The following is a 20620-nucleotide window of genomic DNA, read 5'->3' on the forward strand; positions in this document are numbered from 1 at the left end:
CAGTTCCCTTCCTTTTCTTGTGCTATTATTGTAATATATTTTATTTCTGCATGTGTTGTAAACTCTATGGTACATTATTATTATTTTTGCTTTCAGTGGTCAAAAAGTCTTGTAGATTTACTCTCACCCACCATTTCTGGATCTTTTTATTCCTTTCGCAATCTTCATTCTTTTATGTAGATCCAAGTTTCCATCTGTTATCATTTTCTTCCACCTGAAGAACTTCCTTTGATTTTTTTTAAGTGTGTGCTGGTGAACTTTTCCCCCCAGCTTTTCTTTCTTTTTTTTTGATCTGAAAAAAATCTTTATTTGTTTCATTTTTGAAGGATATATTCATTGTATTTAGCATTCTAGGTTGACCATTTTTTTAAGCATTTTAAAGATGTTTCATTTTCTTTTGTCTTGCATAGCTTCTCAAGCAGTCTGTGTATTTTCTTAATTTTGTTCCTCTGTATCTAAACTTTTCCCTCTAGCTTCTTGTAAGATTTTCTCTTTTTGACAACTTTTCAGGAATTGGTTATTGTGCCTTGTACTTTTCTTTGTATTTCTACTGAAGAGAGGGCTCATTGAATCTCTTGGATCTGTGGATTTGTAGTTTTTATCAAATTTGGAAAATCTTTTATTGTTTATTCAACTACCCCCCCATTCCAGTTACACATATATTAGCCTGCTTGATATTGTCCTGTGGTTCTCTTCTTCTTTTATTTTTCTTCTTTCTTCTTTTCTCCCTCCCCCTTCCCCTGTCTCTCCCCCCTCTTTACCCTCCTTTTTATCACCTTTTTTCTATCTGCATCTCAGTTCTCTCAAATTTCCTTCTGCTGTGTTTAATATATTGTTAAACCCATCCAGTGATATTCCCCTCTCAGAAATTGTTTTTGAACATTAGAAGTTCGTTTTGGTTCTTTTTTATGTCTACTATTTCTCTCCTCATTATATTTTCCTTTAAATCCTTGAACATATTTATAATAGCAGTTTTAGAGTCCTTTATTATCTAATTCCAGTGTCTCATTTCTGGGACCGTTCAGTTGACTCATTTCACCCTGGTTTCAGGTCACATTTTCTTTCTTCTTCATATGTCTATTACTTTCGATTGGATACTATGGACATTGTAAATTTTATATTGTTGAATGGTGGAATTTTTTAAATTTTTATTATTATTATTTTTGCTTCTTTTAAACAATTTTGGACTTTGTTCTGACAGGCAGTTAAGTTATCTGTGGATCGGCTTGACCCTTTTGAGGATAGTTTTTAAGCTTTGTTAGGAAGCATCCAGGGTATCTGTTACTCTAGGGCTTGTTTACCTCTCCTACTAAAATATGAATCGTCTGGGGTTCCAAGTGAATTGCCTGTTTTTCGACAAGGAGGACTTCCGGTCAGCACTGCAGTATTTCCCAGCAATCTGGGAATTGTTCAGCTTATAAAGCCCTATTTATTGTTTACCTTCCTCATGGAGTTTCATCCTGCATGCCTGGCCCACTTGAGTGTTTGGCCACAGAGTCAAGTGGGACCCTGTGCAGATTTCTGGAATTTTCTGTGCATCTACCTCTTCCCTGATATCCCTCTGGTCTCTGCTTGAGTTCTTCCTCCCTGCACCACAGTCTGAAAAGTGCCTCTAGACAGAAAGCCAGGGCAGTTGTAGGTCTCGCTTCATTTCCTTCTCGTCTCTCAGAGATCACAGACCTATGCTGCTTATTGTCCAATGTCAGAAAACAGTTGTTTCATAATTTTGTTTTATGTTTTAGCTATTTTACTGTGGGATGAAAGGTTCGTTCCTACTTAATTCATCATGGCCACTGAAAATTCTTTCCTGTGTTTTTACCTCTTAAGATAACCATGGAGATAAAAAATAAAGTTTATAATCCTTTTTTTTTCTCTCTAGCAATTTGGGCCTTATGGAGTGTATTACTAATACCTACCTATAAAGTTTTAGCAATTTCTTCCATAATCTCCCATTCATATCCTAATAATTTTTGAGGTACTATTTTACATGGTTTCAGCTATAATACAATAATGAACAAAACAGTATAGAATTACTATGATATTTTAAGCAAATAAAACAGCATGTACATTATATTAATAAGTTCATGAGTGAACTTTTCAAAAAAAGTTTTAAGTTGTTTAAATAATAGCTTCGTAAAGAATTGGGTTCATGGGGCCAACCTGGTGGCGTAGTGGTTAAGTTCACGTGCTCGGCTTCAGCAGCCCGGGGTTTGTGAGTTCAGATTCTGGGAGTGGACCTACACCACTCATCAAGCCATGCTGTGGCGGCATCCCACATCCGAAATAGAGGAAGATTGGCAAAGATGTTAGCTCAGGGCCAGTCTTCCTCAAGCAAAAAGAGGAAGATTGGCTACAGATGTTAGCTCAGGGCCTAGCTTCCTCACCAAAAAAAAAGAATTTGGTTCATGATTGTAGTTACAAGACAACTACTAGTTTTAATTGTCTTATTTTCTGATCGAATACTCTTAGAAGTAACATAAACAGGCTAATGATTGATGCCTAGTCAAAGATGATCATTAATAAATTAAAATGCCTGGCAGTAGTTCAAATCCGCATGGTTCTCCTTGATAGTCTTAAGGGAAAAAACAAAATCAAATATTATTTCATGTAACAGTTGTACATTCCTAGGCTATTCTTAGCATGTTTATTAATCTTTGATTTTTATTTGTTTTCAGATTATCAGTATTTAAACAGACCACATCATGCGTGAGTACAAGCTAGTGGTCCTTGGTTCAGGAGGCGTGGGGAAGTCCGCTCTGGTAAGTTAGCCACCTAACTATAACTAACTAGTATAATACAAGAAGAACATTGTTATTTGCTTACTTTAAAACTTCTAGTCACTAAACAGAAAACTAAAAGAATAAAGTATTTTTTATATGCCTAGTATCTGGCCCTCAGGGAACAGGGACTCATTCAATAACCACGGATGTGTAGTTTTATAATAGTGGCTCATTCATTCTTTCATTCACCAAGTATTTATTGGCTGCCTACTGTATGTCAAGCACTAGTGTTCGTGATTTGAAGAGGAGTAAGATTGTTCTCATTTTTAGGGGACTTACATTCCAGTGAGGAAGACTGATTATTACAGATAGCAGTGGAGTAAGTCCTACTCAACCGCCACCCCAGACTTAAGTGGAATGAAGGTTATTTTTTGTGGACATGCTGTTTTCATTTAGAAATATTTATTGAGCTTCTATAATGTCAGACTCCAGGTTTACCGACTGTGAACAAAACAGTCACAGTCCCTCATAGAGCTTACCTTATAGTGGAGGAGATATAATAAATACATAATTAAACAAAAATCTACTTGATTATAATTGAGAGAGATACTTTGAAAGAAAAGTACAGATTGTTAAGAGAGACCCCTATGACAACTGAACCTAAATTAGCGTTAGCACTGAGAGAACAACTGAGAGAAAGGTCACATTTGCTGGGGCAGGAATGAACAGGGAGGAAAGTAGAGGGAAATGACATGAAAAGTAGGCAGGAGCCAGATCATGACTTGAAAACTGTATGAAGACTTGGGACTTAGTCCTAATGACAAGAAGAAGCCATTGAAGGTGGGGTTTTGAGGGAAGGTGACAGAATTAGATGCATGTTTTAAAGAGAGCACTTTGACTGCTCAGTGTAGAGTCATTTAGAAGAGAGGCAGAGTGGATGTGGAAGCAAGTTGGAAATTAATGCAGTACACCAGGTTATGGTTTGTGGACGCTTAGATTAGGGCCATGGCAGTGAAGAAGAGGAAAGTAGATGTTTTGAGAATTAAATAGGAGATAGAACTGACATAATTTAATGCTGGATTGATGTGGGGACTAGGAGAGAAGGATGACTCCCAGCTTTCTAGTTGAGCTACTAATTTTATGGATGGACTGTTTAAGTAAAGGGAAACACTGGAGAATGAGCAGATTTGAGAGTGAAAATCAAGAGTCATGTCAAGTTTGATATGTTTGTGAGATGTTCAGGTAAATACATCAAATAAACAATTGGGTCCTCAAGATAAGAGCTTAAAAGAGAGACTTGTGGTATGATTTGGGGTGCCATGAATATGTCAATGGTATTTACTTTCATGAGAATTGTGTTACTGTTAGGAGTGTAAATTAGTACCTCCGTGGTGAATGTTTGAAAATATCTCTCATTTTAAATGCATGTAACTTTCAATTCAGCAAGTCTCTTTCTGGAAGTTTATCTCACGCATAAGTCCACATATACAAAATGACAGGGTCAAGGATATCCATTGCAACATTCTTTACAGTGTCAGGACTTTGGAACAACCTAAATGCCTACCAGTAGGGGCTAGTTAAGTAAGTTTTTAATACATATTTTGAGTAGAATACTATATAACCATTAACAAGAATACAGCAGCTCAACATGCACTTATATGTAATGATATCCAAAATGTATTATTTAGGGAAGAAAAAGGTACCAAACAGTGTAGACTACCATTTGTGTCTTATTAAGAGAGAGTGAGGGGGGAGATATTATAAAATACATAGACTATCTCTGCAAGGTTAAATAAGTTACAGATAATATATCAGTCGCGTCTTTGGGAGTGGAATTGGATAGCTGGGAACAAAGGTGGTAGGTAGGGTTAGTTACTGCTTCATACTCTTTAGTGACTTTTGTATTTTGTCCTATGTCCATGAATTACCTTTTCAAAAATAAATAAAATAATTAAAAATAAAAATCCATAGGAATAAATGAGGTTGTCTAGGGAGAGACTAGAGAGAGAAGAGAAGAACTCAGGATTAATCTCTGAGTACCTCTCAACCTTTAAAGAGTAGGTAGAATTGAAGGATCCAGCATAGAAGGATATATCTTGTACTTGAATTTAAAGAATGTATCTTTACTTGTCTGCTCAGAAGTCAAGTAAAGAAGAGGAAAGAGATGATCTGGGAACTTGGAGGTAGCCGGGCTTGATAAAGCAGCTTCAGTAAGGTGATGGTGCCATAACCATCCTAGGGTGAGAGCTGAGGAAATGGAACCACCATTGTGGTTGAAGTTTGATTATGAGAGAAAACAGAGAAAGGGGGCAAAAGCTGGAGGGATCATGGAGTTAAGGGAGGTTTTTGTTTTGTTTTTGTTTTAGGGTGAGAGAGAGTAGAGCATGTTTGTATGCTGGAGGCAATAGTCCAGTGAAAAGGAAAATGATGATATAGGAGAGGAAGAGAATAATTGTTACAGAAAAGACAGTAGTAGGTGAGGAAGGAAGGAGAGGATCCAGTAGGAAAACTAAAAGAATAAAATAAAAATCTATATGAATGAATGAGATGTCTCCAGGAACTGAGAAGATGAGATTCAGAGAAGTAATGAAAGATGGCTTTTAGTAAGAAAGAAATGAGAAGTGTGGGATTCTTTTCCATTTTTGTAAGTCACTTTAACGTCTGGCTTCTAGAAGGCACTTGGGTTCTCATACCTTCTTCTGCATCCGATCTCTTGTGATAGCATATACGTTATATACCCCTTGGAAGACTCCACTCTGAATTTATGGGAGAACGAGTGTACATCATAGTATTATTAGGAAAATAGTTTTTGTCTAAATCTCTGCTCTGGACCATATTTTGAGAATCTCTGATCTAGTCTAAAGCCTATTAGGAAGCCATACTAGACTTTTTCATATTTAAATTATATGTAGTACTAAGATGATGAGGTGATTAAATCCTTGATGAAAATGATGATTAAAGTTTTTGGTGTGATTATATCCTGAGTTTCCTTTGAAGAAAAGGAGCTTAGTAGGAGAAAGAAGTTTGAAGTTTACTGTATTCAAGTTATAATCTGTTTAGCTCAAGCTAAAATAGGTATAAAATACTCCTCTGGGTAATTTAACCTCAGTCCACTGACCTCAGTCCACATTCTTACCTTTGTTTTTAGGCAACAATGTACCAGACCCTGTTTTAAAGCTGTCCAGGAAATATTTCACAACCATCTCTGTACTACTTTTCATTTACCGAATGATAAAATACTTAGTTTCTAGTCTGTGCTTATAGAAATCTTAGAGATAAAATTAGATAATCTGAAAAAGCTAAGTAGGCATTGTTTTCCAATGAAGAGAGTAAGGTTTTGGAATCAGGCAGGTGTATGTTTGAGTCTCAGCTGGGAAATGAGAAAAATAACTACTTCTGGGGTGAATATGAAATTTGAATATGATTATAAATTTAATATTAAATAGATTTTAATCTCCTTTTTCTTTTCCCTCGAAATTACACTGTTTCAAGACATTTTAAAATTTAGAACCTTTTGTCTCTCCTTTGAACACAGGCATGAGATAAACTTACTATTGATACATTAAAGGAGTAATAGTTTACATATTGATAAATTTTCTTTTTTTTTTTTTGAGGAAGATCGGCCCTGAGCTAACATCTGCCAATCCTCCTCTCTTTTTTTTTTTTTTTTTTTTTTTGCTGAGGAAGACTGGCCCTGGGCTAATATCCATGCCCATCTTCCTCCACTTTATATGGGACACCGCCACAGCATGGCTTGCCAAGTGGTGCATCAGTGCGCGCCTGGGATCCGAACCGGCGAACCCCAGGCCGCTGCAGCGGAGCACGTACACTTAACCACTTGCACCACCGGGCCGGCCCCACATTTTCATTTTTTAATGAGTTTGAGGCTATGCTCTTGTTTGTATCTTTGTTGTGTTTTAAACCTTAATATAGTAATTATTTAACAGTGTAATGTCAGCAGCAATATTGCTGACAGTTTTTAATATGAACAGCTCTTTCATAGTAAGTGTACTCTTAGTTATGGATGTAACCTTATACTGAAAAATAATGATACTTTACATTTGCATATTTATCCAGAATTTCACTTAATTTCATTTAATGTTTACCACTTTGTAAGGTTAAGTAACATTCAAGAGGGGTTGATTTTTCTTTTAAGTCCTTCACTTTTCTCTGCCTTTCTTTTCTAGACAGTTCAATTTGTTCAGGGAATTTTTGTTGAAAAATATGATCCAACGATAGAAGATTCCTACAGAAAGGTAAAATGTGAAACTTGTAAACACTTGCTTACAAGTAGTTCATTATGGCTTTGAAACTTGTTCTGTGGAATTGCTTTTTTAAAAATAATTTTGAGAAATGATACAAATGTTCTGTATCTGTTTTTAAAAGTTTCATCAAGACAAAATATTTCTCATAGAATACTACTTAGCTGTAGAGAGCTCTGTGTTCCGTTACTGATTAGTAATCTGTTCTTTAATGTACACATTTTCCTCATGGGAAATTTTTTTAATGTAGAAAAATTGCATATAAATAGTAGGTATATTTTTGATGACTCTTTTTGTAAACTAAAACTAAGATCACTTCTATGCTTGAAGTTATCCAGTGACTGAAAGTTTTTATTTTTGTTTAGTTATATAGTAACTTTAAAGATATTTCACCTTTAGACTATAAAAAATTAGATGGTTGGATTCTGTATGATGCTATAATGGTGGACACATGTCATTATACATTTGTCCCAACCCATAGAATGTACAACACCAAGAGCAAACTGTCATGCGAACTGTGGACTTTGCATGATAATGATGTGTTGTTGTAGGTTCATTGATTGTCACAAATGTACCACTCTGGTGCGGGATGCTGACAGTTGGGGAAGCTGGTGGGGAACGGGAGAAGAGTATATGGGAACTCTGTACTTTCTGCTCAGTTTTGCTGTGAACGTAAAGTTGCTCTAAAAAGTAAAGCTTATTTAAAAGGAAAAGAAATTGAATAGTTGGTCTTGAGAAAAAATACTGTTTTATTTAATTGTAAGATTAGGTAGCATTGTGGAGAATTTTCATGATTTTATTTCCCAAATATATTAGAGGGGAAAAACATATGTATTTATAAGAAAGACTAGTAGCCAAGGATATACAAAAAAAATTTAAAAGATTAAACCTATCTTTCAACAAATAGGAAAGGATTGCTTTGTTAGATATTTTAAAATTTACCTTTAATAGTGCTGTAGCTTTTGTTAAATTAAGTTCATCAAGCAGTACTGGCAGAGCAGTTTAGTTATCTGCAAATTGGAAACAAAATTGTGCTCTGGATACGTTGAGAAACTACAGACCTGATTCATTATTCATTAGACATGCTTTTTTACAGATTGTGCAGGTTACCACATTAGTCCCATTAGTGGTGGGACAGTGAGTTTGTGGCACCGCCAGTGGCGCTCTCCATCAATCCCTGACCTGACACAGAAGCAGAGTTTAAAATAGTCCTTAGGTTAATACGTTTATTTTTAGAAGACAGCGTGGCTTTACTGAAATTTCTCCAAAATAAGTTGCTGGTTAAAGCTTTAACTACAAACGCAGATCTGTACCTAGAATGCTGAAGATTTAACACTTTTCTTAATCCCTTCTATATTAAAAATTTTCCACACAGTTGGTAGTTGATACTTTCTTTAGGCCTACGTTCTCTTTTTTCATAAAACACTTTTTTCATAAAACACTGGGCAAATAGAATTCAGTGTATAAAATTTCATCTTTTCCAAAGAAGTACCTTTTTCTTAGTCTGGAGGACTGTATGAGTTCACTGTTACTTATTTTAGCACTTCTGTTTTCCCTTTATCTCTTTAAATTAAAATTTTCGTATGGATTAAATTTGGGGCACATTTTAGTAAAACTTTAACAACTTGAACTTGGTGGCTTGGCAAAATTTTCTTTACCCCAAAATCTTGTCTGCATTTTGAGCTATTTAATACTTTTGTGCTTTGTTTTCTTTGAAAATAATATAAACATACATAATTTATGCATTTTTTTTCTGGTGAAACTATACCTGTTCGTTGCAGTTTCTCTTAAATTGCACAGTAAAACCATTTGCCTTCTAATAATAACATAAAAATCATTACTCAGAGTTTACAGTGGTCAGAAAATATCTACACTCAGCGTTAACAGTCCTGGCTTCTATAATATTAATAGAACATACTTGAGACCCGTTCTTATTATTGTAGTACCAAGTTAATTCTCCACCAATACAGCAAACTGCTGGAGAAAGGCTTTTGTGATTGTAATAGGTACTTTGAGTGAAGAGGTGGAAGGAAAACAGACTAACATTTTGATGTTACTTTTTAATCTCCCCCACCCCCCAACAGCAAGTTGAAGTAGATTGCCAACAGTGTATGCTCGAAATCCTGGATACAGCAGGAACAGTAAGTATGTTTTCTCTCTTTCTTTTTTTTTGGTTAGATTTTAATTTGTTAACAAGTTTTGTCATCTGAGTAGTTCCTCTGAGTAAAAGTAATCATTGTGATTAAGAACAAATTCTCTAAATGTAGGTTTTCTTAAATTTTCTTATGTGCATGAAACCATCTATGATGTACTTAATGCCTACATATCACTATTAAATTGTATGTTGAGTTCACTTACAGAATCTGTGTTAGGTTTCTTCTCCCTGTATTGAGGTAAGGATTATGCTATTCGTGCTTTTAAAAAGGTATTTTAAATCTCAAATTTTAGTTAAGATAGGTATTCCTCTGGGTTGAAATAAGACTGTCTCTTGGCACCAGAGCCATTCGTTTTTATAAAAATTATTTTTGCTTTTTATTAGCACTTTAACATCTCAAAGGGCTGGTGACAGATGCATGTTTTATGATGAAGGCAGCAATCTTTAGGATTATTTTGAGCCTCGTTTTTCTTATCTTTAATTGAGTATAATGACATTAGTACATCATAGCCTGCTTGTGGTGATCAAATGAGATCATGATTATAAATCACTTGGCACAGTGCCTGTTATATAGTATATTCTGTGGATTTGCTATTTTCATTGTCTTCATTTGTTATCACCTTTATAATTTTGTTATTAATTACTGATGATTTCCAGTTATACTGCCACAAAAAAAATGCCACATTAAGCGATTTTTCTTTTCTTTTTTTCCTCCGTATACATAGACTTTCGTATTAGGCAATTCCCAGCTTTAAAATGGATGGTATTCTTAAATGTTATAAGTTGTTTAAAATTTAGCACAAAATTTCCCGCTATAATTTTATAAATGATGAGAAAGTTTCAGGTAGTTCAAACAAGCATGTAAGCAGACTGGAGCAGTTATGGTACTAATTACGCTATATTTTTCCAGGCTTTTGTGGGAAAATGGATCTTGATTCCAACAGGGAGCTTTGGATCACCGGAACTATGTCTTTTTTACATCAGCTGAATCAAGAGATCTCCCCCTCTTGCCACCCATCCCCCCAGTTTTCTTAGCTTTTGAATCAGCAGTAATTCCCCTCCGTTCCCAGAGACCCCAGCAGTTAACAAGAATGCTTGCTACTTCTTTCACCACCTTCACACATGAGGGCGTTCTTGCTTCTTCCGCTTGTCCAAATTAAAGAAATTCTTCCCTCCTGCAGAGATCTTTCTTTTGTGCTCTCAGATGTCTTGTACTTACTTCTCCCATCCTGGCACTCAGCACTGGGTTCTAATTGCATAAAACTTGGAAAGTAGTTGATGCTCATCAGTCTTGTCCCAGATCACCCCTTACTCCTTGAAGATTTTTGCTCCCTCTGCAATACTGCTTCAGTCGGAATTCTCAGTGATTTTAGTATCCAGATAGAATCTATACGGATATTAGAGATGATCTAGCACCTTGGCCTGTCAGTTCCTTGACCTCCATCCTGCTTCAGCCATTCACACCCATGGTCTTACCCTAGACTATGTGAATACCAGTAACTGTAATACCATCCCTAATCTCATTTTCAAGCATCCCACTCTCCAGTAACCACCTCTTGTTTTTCCATCTCACTTCCTTTCATACCCTTTAACTTCACTGGAACCTGCAGTCCGTTTATCCTAACATTTTTGATTAACCCTCATATCCTCAACCACCTCTTCACATGGCTTCATGTCCATGGTCTGTCATTCATAATCAATCGCCTGTATTTGTACTCAGCTCCCTTTAATTTGCAGCAGCCCTTGACTCAGTTGATCACTATCCTCCTCTGTAAAAATTTTATTCATTTAGCTTTCAAGAAAAAACTTGCTTGGTTTTCTCTCTGTATATTGGTTACTTCTAAGTCTCCTTTCCTGATTCTTCTTCCTCTCCCAGCCTCTTAATGTTGGAGGACCTCAGGGTTCAGTACTTGGACTTCTCTTTTCCAGCAACACTACCTTGGAAATCATCTTCAGTAGCATCAAAATAATATAATTAGGATCTGTAAATAAAAGGGAATTATATACAGCTTTTCTAAATCTCACAAAAGTAAATTAAGGTGGTTAAGGTTTCACTTCTAATTCTACAGTTCATTGTCACTGTTTTTAGTTACGTTAAGTAGGGAACAAGAACATTCTCCTCAGAGTTTCTAGAAACCATGTATTATGTCTTATGTTTTCTGTTATGATAGCATGTAATAAAAAAATTTAGGAGCTCACTTGTGGTTATTATGATTTAAATTGTTCCAATATATGTTCAGGAAATCATATTTATAATTGCGTGTTTTTTATTATAGGAGCAATTTACAGCGATGAGGGATTTGTATATGAAGAATGGCCAAGGGTTTGCACTAGTATATTCTATTACAGCTCAGTCCACATTTAATGACTTACAGGACCTGAGGGAACAGATTTTACGGGTTAAGGACACAGAAGATGTAAGTACTTTTATCTCCATAAGACATACTGCCGTCTCTCTGTGGCCAAATAAAAAGTGTCTGTTTTCTCTATCAGTAGGGAATTTGGAGGGTATCTTCCACATGCCTAAAAGAGCCTGTGTGACCAAAAAAATGTTAAAACTTTCTAAACCTACAAGTTATATGCTGAAATGGTTAGAAAAGGAGGACATATATGATAAAGTACTCATTGTGCTATGTGCGTGATAAATGCAGTGAAAAAAGAAGAAGAGTCGAAGAATACTTGGTAAAGTGGGACTCAGGTTGAGCTTTGAAAGGTGGTGGTGATGTCAGAAACTGTTCAAAGAATGTCATTAAGAACCATAATGGTATGTTCCTGTTTCTAAAATTCTTTTGGTATAGTTTTTACTCAAATACAGTTTTTTCCTTTGAATTATGTTAAAGATTTTAATTAACTGGGTTTTTGTATTTTTTAATTTTATTTTTATTTTAGAATTCTTGTCTTATTTGATGAATAGCATCATTGTTCTTTTTTTTTTTTTTTTTTTTGCAAAGATGGGATGTGTACTTTACATGTTTACCTCAACTTTGAGCTACAGAGAGTTCCTTTTCAGTTGTATAAATTAAGATATAAAATTTCATTTGTACCTTTTTTTCTGTTTTTGTGTGTTCTCTCTCATTATTAATGGGAACATGTGCACCTGCTCAGGATCTTAACTTTGGGTAATATTGTAGGTGGGAGGGATTTATACCGTATCACTCATGACCAACCGTAACCTAATGAATAGTTCTCTTCCTTTCCATGACTAATTTATCTAAGACGGTTCTGTTTTCATAGCCAGTTACATGCAAATCACTGAACTTTGGGATATTAATCCCTTTACCCCATGTAATAAACTAAAAATAGATGGAGTTGTAGATGCCTAGTGTGTTTCATCTAACTCTTGGTAATTGCTTATTTTAGGTACAAGATTCACCATGTCCCTTAAATTCTTTCTTTTGTATAGTGTCCTTCACCTCACAAACAAATGACTGTTCTCTGGACACCTTTTAACTAAGGACATTATACTGTTAGTGACCTGTTTTATTGGAAGTAGGGAGTTATGTATGGACATAGCCAAGAATTTCTGGTATGGAGAAAAAGGGAAGACATACCTGCTTTATGGCTTTATTTTTATTGCTAATCCTCCTCAGCATCTCACCTAAACTGGTCTTCAGATCTACATGTCAAATGTAGAAGTAGAACCTGTTACTGTATTGGTCTTCCCACTACTTTTGGCATTTGTTGGACCTGTGAGATGAAGCACTTAAATCACGGCCCAAAAATACCTTTTTCTCTGTATTGCAGGAGGTTCCTTTTTCCTTCAGATTTTTCTACTTGGAAGTTCAGCAATTAATAGTAGTCCACGTGAGAATTTTGGGATTGTGTTCTTAAAATAATTTAGCAGATCACTGTAGTAGAATCTCTTCCATATTTTTTCCTAGCTCTTCCCCCTCCATGTACCTTCTTCCCCCCAACACACATAGATATACCTTTTTTTAAGCACTCGGTGAAGCTTCTCTTGCTAACTAATACATTTCAATTGGTGGCAGGCAGTTGCTTACTTATAAGAAGCTAAGTAATGAATATGTTAGTGCTCATTTTATGTTGTTTCCTTCTCACAGGTTCCAATGATTTTGGTTGGCAATAAATGTGACCTGGAAGATGAGCGAGTAGTTGGCAAAGAACAGGGTCAGAATTTAGCAAGACAGTGGTGTAACTGTGCCTTTTTAGAATCTTCTGCGAAGTCAAAGATCAACGTTAATGAGGTAACTACAGCTGCTAGGAAGCACAAACAAGTGCCTTTTCAGTTTCCTTTCTTTAAAGTTAACAGCAAAAAACAAATTTTTTAAAGAACAAAATTTGTTCTTTTAAGCAGTCTTTATTCTATCAATTTGTAGACAACAGTAAGTAATTCTTAGAAACTATTCTGGGGGCCGGCCCCGTGGCTTAGGGGTTAAGTGCGCGCGCTCCGCTACTGGCGGCCCGGGTTTGGATCCCGGGTGTGCACCGAGCCACTGCTTCTCCAGCCATGCTGAGGCCACGTTCCACATATAGCAACTAGAAGGATGTGCAGCTATGACATGCAACTATCTACTGGGGCTTTGGGGAAAAAAAGGAGGATTGGCAATAGATGTTAGCTCAGCCGGTCTTCCTCAGCAAAAAGAGGAGGATTGGCATGGATGTTACCTCAGGGCTGATCTTCCTCACAAAAAAAATTTAAAGATTAAATAAAGAAATAAATAAGAAACTATTCTTTGACTTGCATAAAGTCACTTTGATGGCTATAATGAGGACACTGACATTTACCTTATTGGCAAAGAGCAAGTTTAACTTAAAGAATATATTTAAAGTCCTGCTGAGCCTCTAAATGATATGCCAGAAAGGAGTGTGTGTGAAAATTCTCACATCACCCTTGTATTGTAATAATTACCTATATAGGTATATATAAATGGAAATCATATATATATCAAATTATTATAATGAACTTATGTTATACAGAGAGATGTTATTACCTCATGGATATCACAGAATTTGGTGTTTTGAGTCCCGGGTTCCCTTGGTGCATTGACTCAAAGGGAGGAGTTGGTGTGAGTGTGGACACGGAACTGTAATTCACTTGTCTTTTAGGCCTGATGCTGCAAGTGCACAAGGCTTTTTTTGTTTCCAACGTAAGCACTCCCCTATCTTGAGAACATAGTTGTGGACAGGAATTGTTAACAAATAAGCTGTCTGCTTGGGTGTAAAGGGCCAGTAGTTGACTGAATTCCTGAAAGATTAGTGCAGTCCCCAACTGCCACCACCAACCAAGCAAAAACTTGAGGTTCTCTCTGCTTTTGTTAATTTTAACAGAAGCCTTTTTTTTTCTTTTTAAACCAGAGTAGGCTTCTTTCCTTTCTTGTTAGTGCAAAAGTCTTCAGTTGGCAATGTGCTTGCCGTTTGTAACGTAACAAGTAATCAATCAGAGTCCAGCTCACTTAGACCATAGATGCGAGTTAAGAGTGGGTTAGGTTATCAGAGTCCTGTGCTTTTGCTTGATGTTCCTCTTGGGCCATTGGTGCTGTAGGTCACTTGTCCTTGACTAATATTATGGTTGTAGACTATTGTCTGACTTTTAAAATGACCGAATTATTTTAAACATCTAAAAGAATAAAAATTAAGCTTGCTGCAAGTCCTTTGTTTTACAAATAATCAAGAATGTCAAAGCTGGCTTTTTTAGGTAAAACCAATTTTAACAAGTATATAAAAATAAGAAATTCATAAATTTCATTTATTCAGCAAATATCTATTGTGTGCCTGTGTGTCTGGCACTGTTAGACACCAGGGTAACAGTCATCCAGACAGACGCTGTTCCTGCGCTAAGGAAGTTGACATCCTAGTGGGGAACAGTCCTGCTGAGATCTTGAACAACAGTTATTTCTTATTCACTGCCAACTAAATGAAGGGAAGGATGATATGCTTCCAGCTTCAACTTTTTCCGTTGTGGTATTAGTTTCATAGATGTTATTTTGCAAAACGTGGCTAATCATAAAATTTTAGTTTTTAGTACAGTCTGACTTTTCCAAGAAAAAAAAAAAAAGGTAACTTTGAGATAAAACATATTAAGATTGGTGAATGAGCTTGGCTAAGGGAACAGTAATGCAAGATCACCATTGGTAGAATGGTTGGCCTTAGGAATCTGGTTCCTTGCTGGCCCTGTCCTCACCCTCACTGGCACCTACCCACCAAGTTCATAGGGCTCTGCTAAGCCTGGGTTGGGCCAGGGTCCGGTGAGCACAGTAGGAATGAGGTGCTCCTTACTGTTTAAGCATGACATGTTTGTAGAACTGCCCTCTGAGTCGCGGTTTCCAGTGCAGCAGAGCCACTTTTTCATAGCAGTCTTGAAGTCAACCCTTGACATGAGGATTTATAAAACAAAAATAGAAAAACAATAAAACAAAATTAAATACATTAGCTAGTTAAGAATCTTTACTCTTTTGTAAAACGTACAAGCTTTATGCTAGAAATTCTTGTGGGTGTAATTGAGTTTCTTTTAATGTTTCTCTTTATAGCCTGATAATTCAGCTACAGAGTTCCTTTGATACTTAATAGTTCCTCAGACAGCTAATGCCTTGTAAACGTATGTGTGATTTCCGAATGCCTGGAGGTAGAGGGATCATACTTTCACAAGATTCAATTCTTGGACTCAAATATGAAATCATACAGGGACATACTGCTTGGCTAAATAGCCCCCTAATTCTCTTATCCACACCATTTTTGCTATGTTTTGAAAGTAGTACATAGCTATACCAAAATCACATCTGTCTTAAGAATTAATTATTCTTTGCTGAGGCTGGAATAATAATTGGAATCAAGACATCCCGACTGAGGAATGGCAGAGGGTTGAGAAACTATTCTGTGTTCCCTTTAGATTTTTCTGTAGTTTAGAGAGAGGAAGAACCTAGGCTGGGGACTTTCAGCATGTCTAACCAAATAACTATAGTTCAAACTTGCCCTCATCCCTGAACCAACTGCTACTGTGAGGTAGGCAATGTTTGCCCAAGAAATCACTGAGGATAATACTATAAAATCAGTTACCTTTCTGTGTAGTACCAGAAACCTGAAACTGGCTAGCATGAAGAAACATGTGATTTTGATTAATTTACTGTTTAGTTTATTCTTTTATTATTTTTCATTTTATAGCTTAAGCATCGAGGCTAGAGAACTAATGAGAGCTTGTTCATGGCTTATGCACATTCATTTCTTAAAGGGCTTCGGAGCTGTGAAGCAACTTGGACTTTGGAGTTGTGAAACAGAAACTACCATTTTGTTCATAAATTCTGTGTTTTCAAGCTTACTTAGAAATAAAGTAATAGAGAGTTAAATGGTTTGAAGAAGATGGGAGTGGGGAGGATGGAGCAGAAAGAAAAGAATATAAATGAATCGCTTTGGGATAAATCACTCCAGTAGTGTTTTTTTCTTCTTCTTCTTTTTAACAGTCAATTTAGCCTTGTAATCTTTGAACCATTTAAAAAAGTAAATAGTTGTTTTATCTGAGTACCATCTTAAGAAAAAACTTATTGAAAAGATGTAAGAACAATAAAAAGAGTTTGTTTACCCTTCATCCAGATTCACCAGTTGTCACATACGTTCACCAGTCTGTCACATATGTTTACATATCACACTCCTTTACTCCTAAGAATGTTAGTGTATGTACCCTTAGATCAAAGACATCCTCTTACACAACCACAACACAATTATGAAAATCAAGAAAATTGACATTGACACAGTCTGTTGAGTGCATATTCATTTTGTCATTTGTCTCTGTAATGCTCCTAAAAGCCAGGGCATTTTGATACACTTCTACAAAGTACTGTTTATTAAAGATAAGTAATAGTAAGGAGCTTCTGTGATATTCATTTCTATTCCAGGTCACTAGTAAATGAGTGTTTGCATTTCTAGCAGAGAACCAAATTCAGCTGAACTATTTCATGATCCAACACTTTGGCATATTTAGCACTATAAAACATATAAGCATATCAGAATTAAAATAATCTGCTTCGGGGGCTGGCCCGTTGGCACAGTGGTTAAGTTCAGTGCACTCTGCTTTGGCGGCCCAGGGTTTGCAGGTTCAGATCCCAGGCGAGGACCTACACCACTCATCAAGCCATGCTGTGGTAGTGTCCCACATTCAAAATAGAGGAATATTGGCAACAGGTGTTAGCTCACGGCCACTCTCCCTCACCAAAAAAAGATAATAATCTGCCTCTGTGAAATAAGTACTATTGTATTTTTGTCTTTGATACCTTGCATTTTTCATCCAAAATGAATTCAAAAGATTTATTAACAGATATTATTTGTTACTTCAAATCAGGGGGAGCAAAGATCATGTGCTTTTACATGTGATAACTTGAGAGGAACACAATATCTCTTTTGTCCTGTTGCAGTAAAAAATATATAACATGAATCTAATCATGAGGAAACACCAGACAAATCCAAATTGAGGGAAATTCTATAAAGTTACTAGCCATTATTTTTCAGAAATGGCAATGTCATGAAAGAGAAAGGCCGAGGAACTGTTCCAGATTTTAAAAAGATTAAAGTGACAGGAAGTTAAATGCAGTATGTGATCCTGGATGGATTCTCCCTCCCGGGGAGAGGGGTTACTATGAAGGACATTATTGGGATAACTGACAAAATTGGAATTTGGAATGTAGATGATACAAGGTAATGTATCAATACCTAAGTATCTTGAATGTGATAACTGTAACATGGTTATGTAAGAGAATAACCTTGTTCTTAGGAAAAACACATTCAACTATTAAGGGACCTGTAGTATGCAGACTACTAATTTTCTAAACCATTCTCAAAATGGTTTAGAAAATAAGAGTACGTGTGTGGAGAGAGAGAGGGAGGGAGAAATGATAAAGTACACGTGGCAAAATGTTACTAATTGGTGAATCTGGGTAAAGAATATTCACAAGTTCTTGGTACTGTTCTTGCAACTTTTCTGTAAGTTTGAAGTTTTTTAAAAATAAATATGAAGTGTCAAATTGAGCATTAGCTGTTCTCTTAATAATTAGGTTTTGAGGCATAGAAGAGTCCATGAAGAATATAATTTCACTCCCTATTTTTCACTACTAATTCTTTTTCTCAATTTAATATTGAATATGTAAGAGCAGGTGTATTTCCCTCATTATAAATGTCAGTCCTGCTCTACCCTGACTGAGCATCACCTGGGGCTTCTAAGAAACCTGCTGTTAAAGCAGCAAAATATAGATCCAAGAGCAGAATAATACTTAACAGAACCAAGATTGTTTTGTGGAACAAGGTCTCAAATGTTGGTTGAATAAGTACTTTTTTCTTGTTTTTATTTAGATATTTTATGACCTGGTCAGACAAATAAATAGAAAAACACCAGTGGAAAAGAAGAAGCCTAGAAAGAAAACATGTCTGCTGCTTTAGACCCGCAGTAAGCAGCAGCTCTGAGCCAGGTAAGATGCTAAAAGCAGAACAAATGCCTTTCTCATCTTATTTTGGGCTTTCCCCAACCTTAACCACTTCCCATTTCACCTGTTAGGGTATTTCCAGGCATCTGCGACTTACAAATGTGATAAATAAACTTGTAGATACGTTCATCTGTTGGATAATTTGTCTCTCTCCCCATGAGATTCTAAGCTCTCTGAGGGCAAGGACCACATCTGCTTTGCTCACCACTGTGTCCCTAGTACCTGGTACAGAGTGGGTATTCACGAAATAGTGGTTGAATGAATAGAATGCCTTTTAAGGTCACTTTGAAATTCGTGCTGAATTGAAGTGAAACAGCGGTTCATCTGAAACAAAAAGGCTTAAGTGCACATTTGATGAGTCGTTTCAAAGTGAACACACCCGTAATAACAATAGTCATTCTTCCCCAAGTATAGCCCCTGCTCTGATTCCTAGCACCATGGATTAGTTTTGCCTCTCTTTGAACTTATCATAAACAAAACATGTAATATATTATTTTTATGTATGGCTTCTTTCACTCAAAAATGTGTTTTTGAGAATTATCCTTGTTGTATATAGTAGTAGTTCATTTTTATTGTATGAGTATACTAGCAATATATTTATATATTCTACTGAGGGACATTTGGGTTCTTTTGGGGAACTAGTATGGGTAATTCTTCTGTGCATATTCTTGTACAAGTCTTTATACCCATGTGCATGCTTTCTGTTCAGTACATAATTAGGAATGGAATGGCCAGATTGTCCTGTGTATATGGACAGCTTTAGTAGATACTGCTAAAAGTGTTTCAAGGTCGTTGTTCCAGTTGACACACCTACCAGCAGTTTATGAGTTCCACATCCTCCTCAAATTTGGTATTGTCAGTCTTTTTACATTGAGCGTTCTCTTGGGTGTGCGGTGATATGTCAGTGTAGTTTTGGTAGTCATTTTCTCTCAGGTATGGGTTGATTTCTTTCAAGTGTTTCATCTCTAGGCTTCTAGTAGTTGACTTTAAGTACCGCTTAAGTTTTCATTAAGTGAGCCCTTTGGAGAGAAATTAGTGGCAGCATTGAAAATGCCTGTCAAGTGAGAAACCAGGCCCTGTGGGACTGTTTGTTTTTCTTTAATTATATGTCTAAATCCTCTGAACAGTTTCTACTTATCTTTATGAACTCTATAAACAACACCATAAAAGATATTTTTACGGGGTGGATTTATGATGTAATTTGATGCTAATTATGTGAATATTACTCAGCTTGGTCCAGTTAGAGGAAAGTCAGCTGTCCCCACTTGAGAGTTGGTTGTGCTAACTCCTGTAAATCTCTTGGGTCCATTTAGTGGATTACCTCTTCCAGAGCACCAGTTTAACTCATATGTGTGTCCTTAGAGATGTGAATGAGTCTCTCTCTGAAGGGAAACAACTGAGTAATTGTACCCCCTTTTTAAATGAAGGTAGAAGGAAAATGGGCAGAAAGGAGAAAGGGGCATAGGGATTGCCTCTGGTAGTCAGCTCTAGGAAAGACAGCTCTGGCCAAATGGTTGGTTTTTAGGCTTTTAATGAAGTCTTGATTCAGTAATTATAAATCATCAGCTCCCTGAAAGTGACTATTGTTAAAATTACTGGCCTATGTTTAGGTAATGGTGCGAAGGTAGGGAAAATGAGGGCTCCAGTTCCTGTTCTGAAATATATTATTTAACTGTCTTATAGTTGACTGGCTCATGATACCGTTACCTTAGCTGACCCTACTTTAATTTCCAATTCTCAGAAAATGTCCTTTTAGCTTATGTTTAAAGGAAGAGGTGCCATCTCCTGGCCCATTGTGAAAATTCATTTGTCCTATAGTCTATTGTGAGTTTTACTTTAGAGGAGAGAAATCTTGGTCTAGCTCTAGAAAGAAGACTCTCATCCTGGTTGCATAAATTCTTAGGCTCTGATATGTTGATTCAACTTAAACTATATTTAATAAGTCACCTGAGATCTCTTTGGATGTTTAATAATACCAAATAATAGGTCAGTTAGCAATCAGAGTACTTTGCAGAGCATTTTATTGTCATTATAGACTTGAAGTGCCATGTTGATCCC

At 36.2% G+C, this 20620-nt stretch overlaps 1 protein-coding gene across 2 annotated transcripts in view; it reads left to right on the forward strand.

The window, feature by feature from the left end:
- The window catches only part of RAP1A (RAP1A, member of RAS oncogene family), a 76068-nt gene that overhangs the window by 54046 nt on the left and 1402 nt on the right, over positions 1–20620 (forward strand). For both annotated transcript variants that reach the window (XM_058538784.1, XM_058538785.1), the window contains exons 2-7: positions 2676–2759; positions 6908–6976; positions 9067–9123; positions 11414–11554; positions 13199–13342; positions 18432–18547. In XM_058538784.1, the coding sequence (XP_058394767.1) occupies positions 2703–2759; positions 6908–6976; positions 9067–9123; positions 11414–11554; positions 13199–13342; positions 18432–18518 (555 nt within the window). In that variant the 5' untranslated portion in view covers positions 2676–2702 and the 3' untranslated portion in view covers positions 18519–18547. The remainder of the gene's footprint in view (positions 1–2675; positions 2760–6907; positions 6977–9066; positions 9124–11413; positions 11555–13198; positions 13343–18431; positions 18548–20620) is intronic.

This window comes from Diceros bicornis, chromosome 4 (genome assembly GCF_020826845.1).
Source record: "Diceros bicornis minor isolate mBicDic1 chromosome 4, mDicBic1.mat.cur, whole genome shotgun sequence".
Lineage (NCBI taxonomy): Eukaryota > Metazoa > Chordata > Mammalia > Perissodactyla > Rhinocerotidae > Diceros > Diceros bicornis.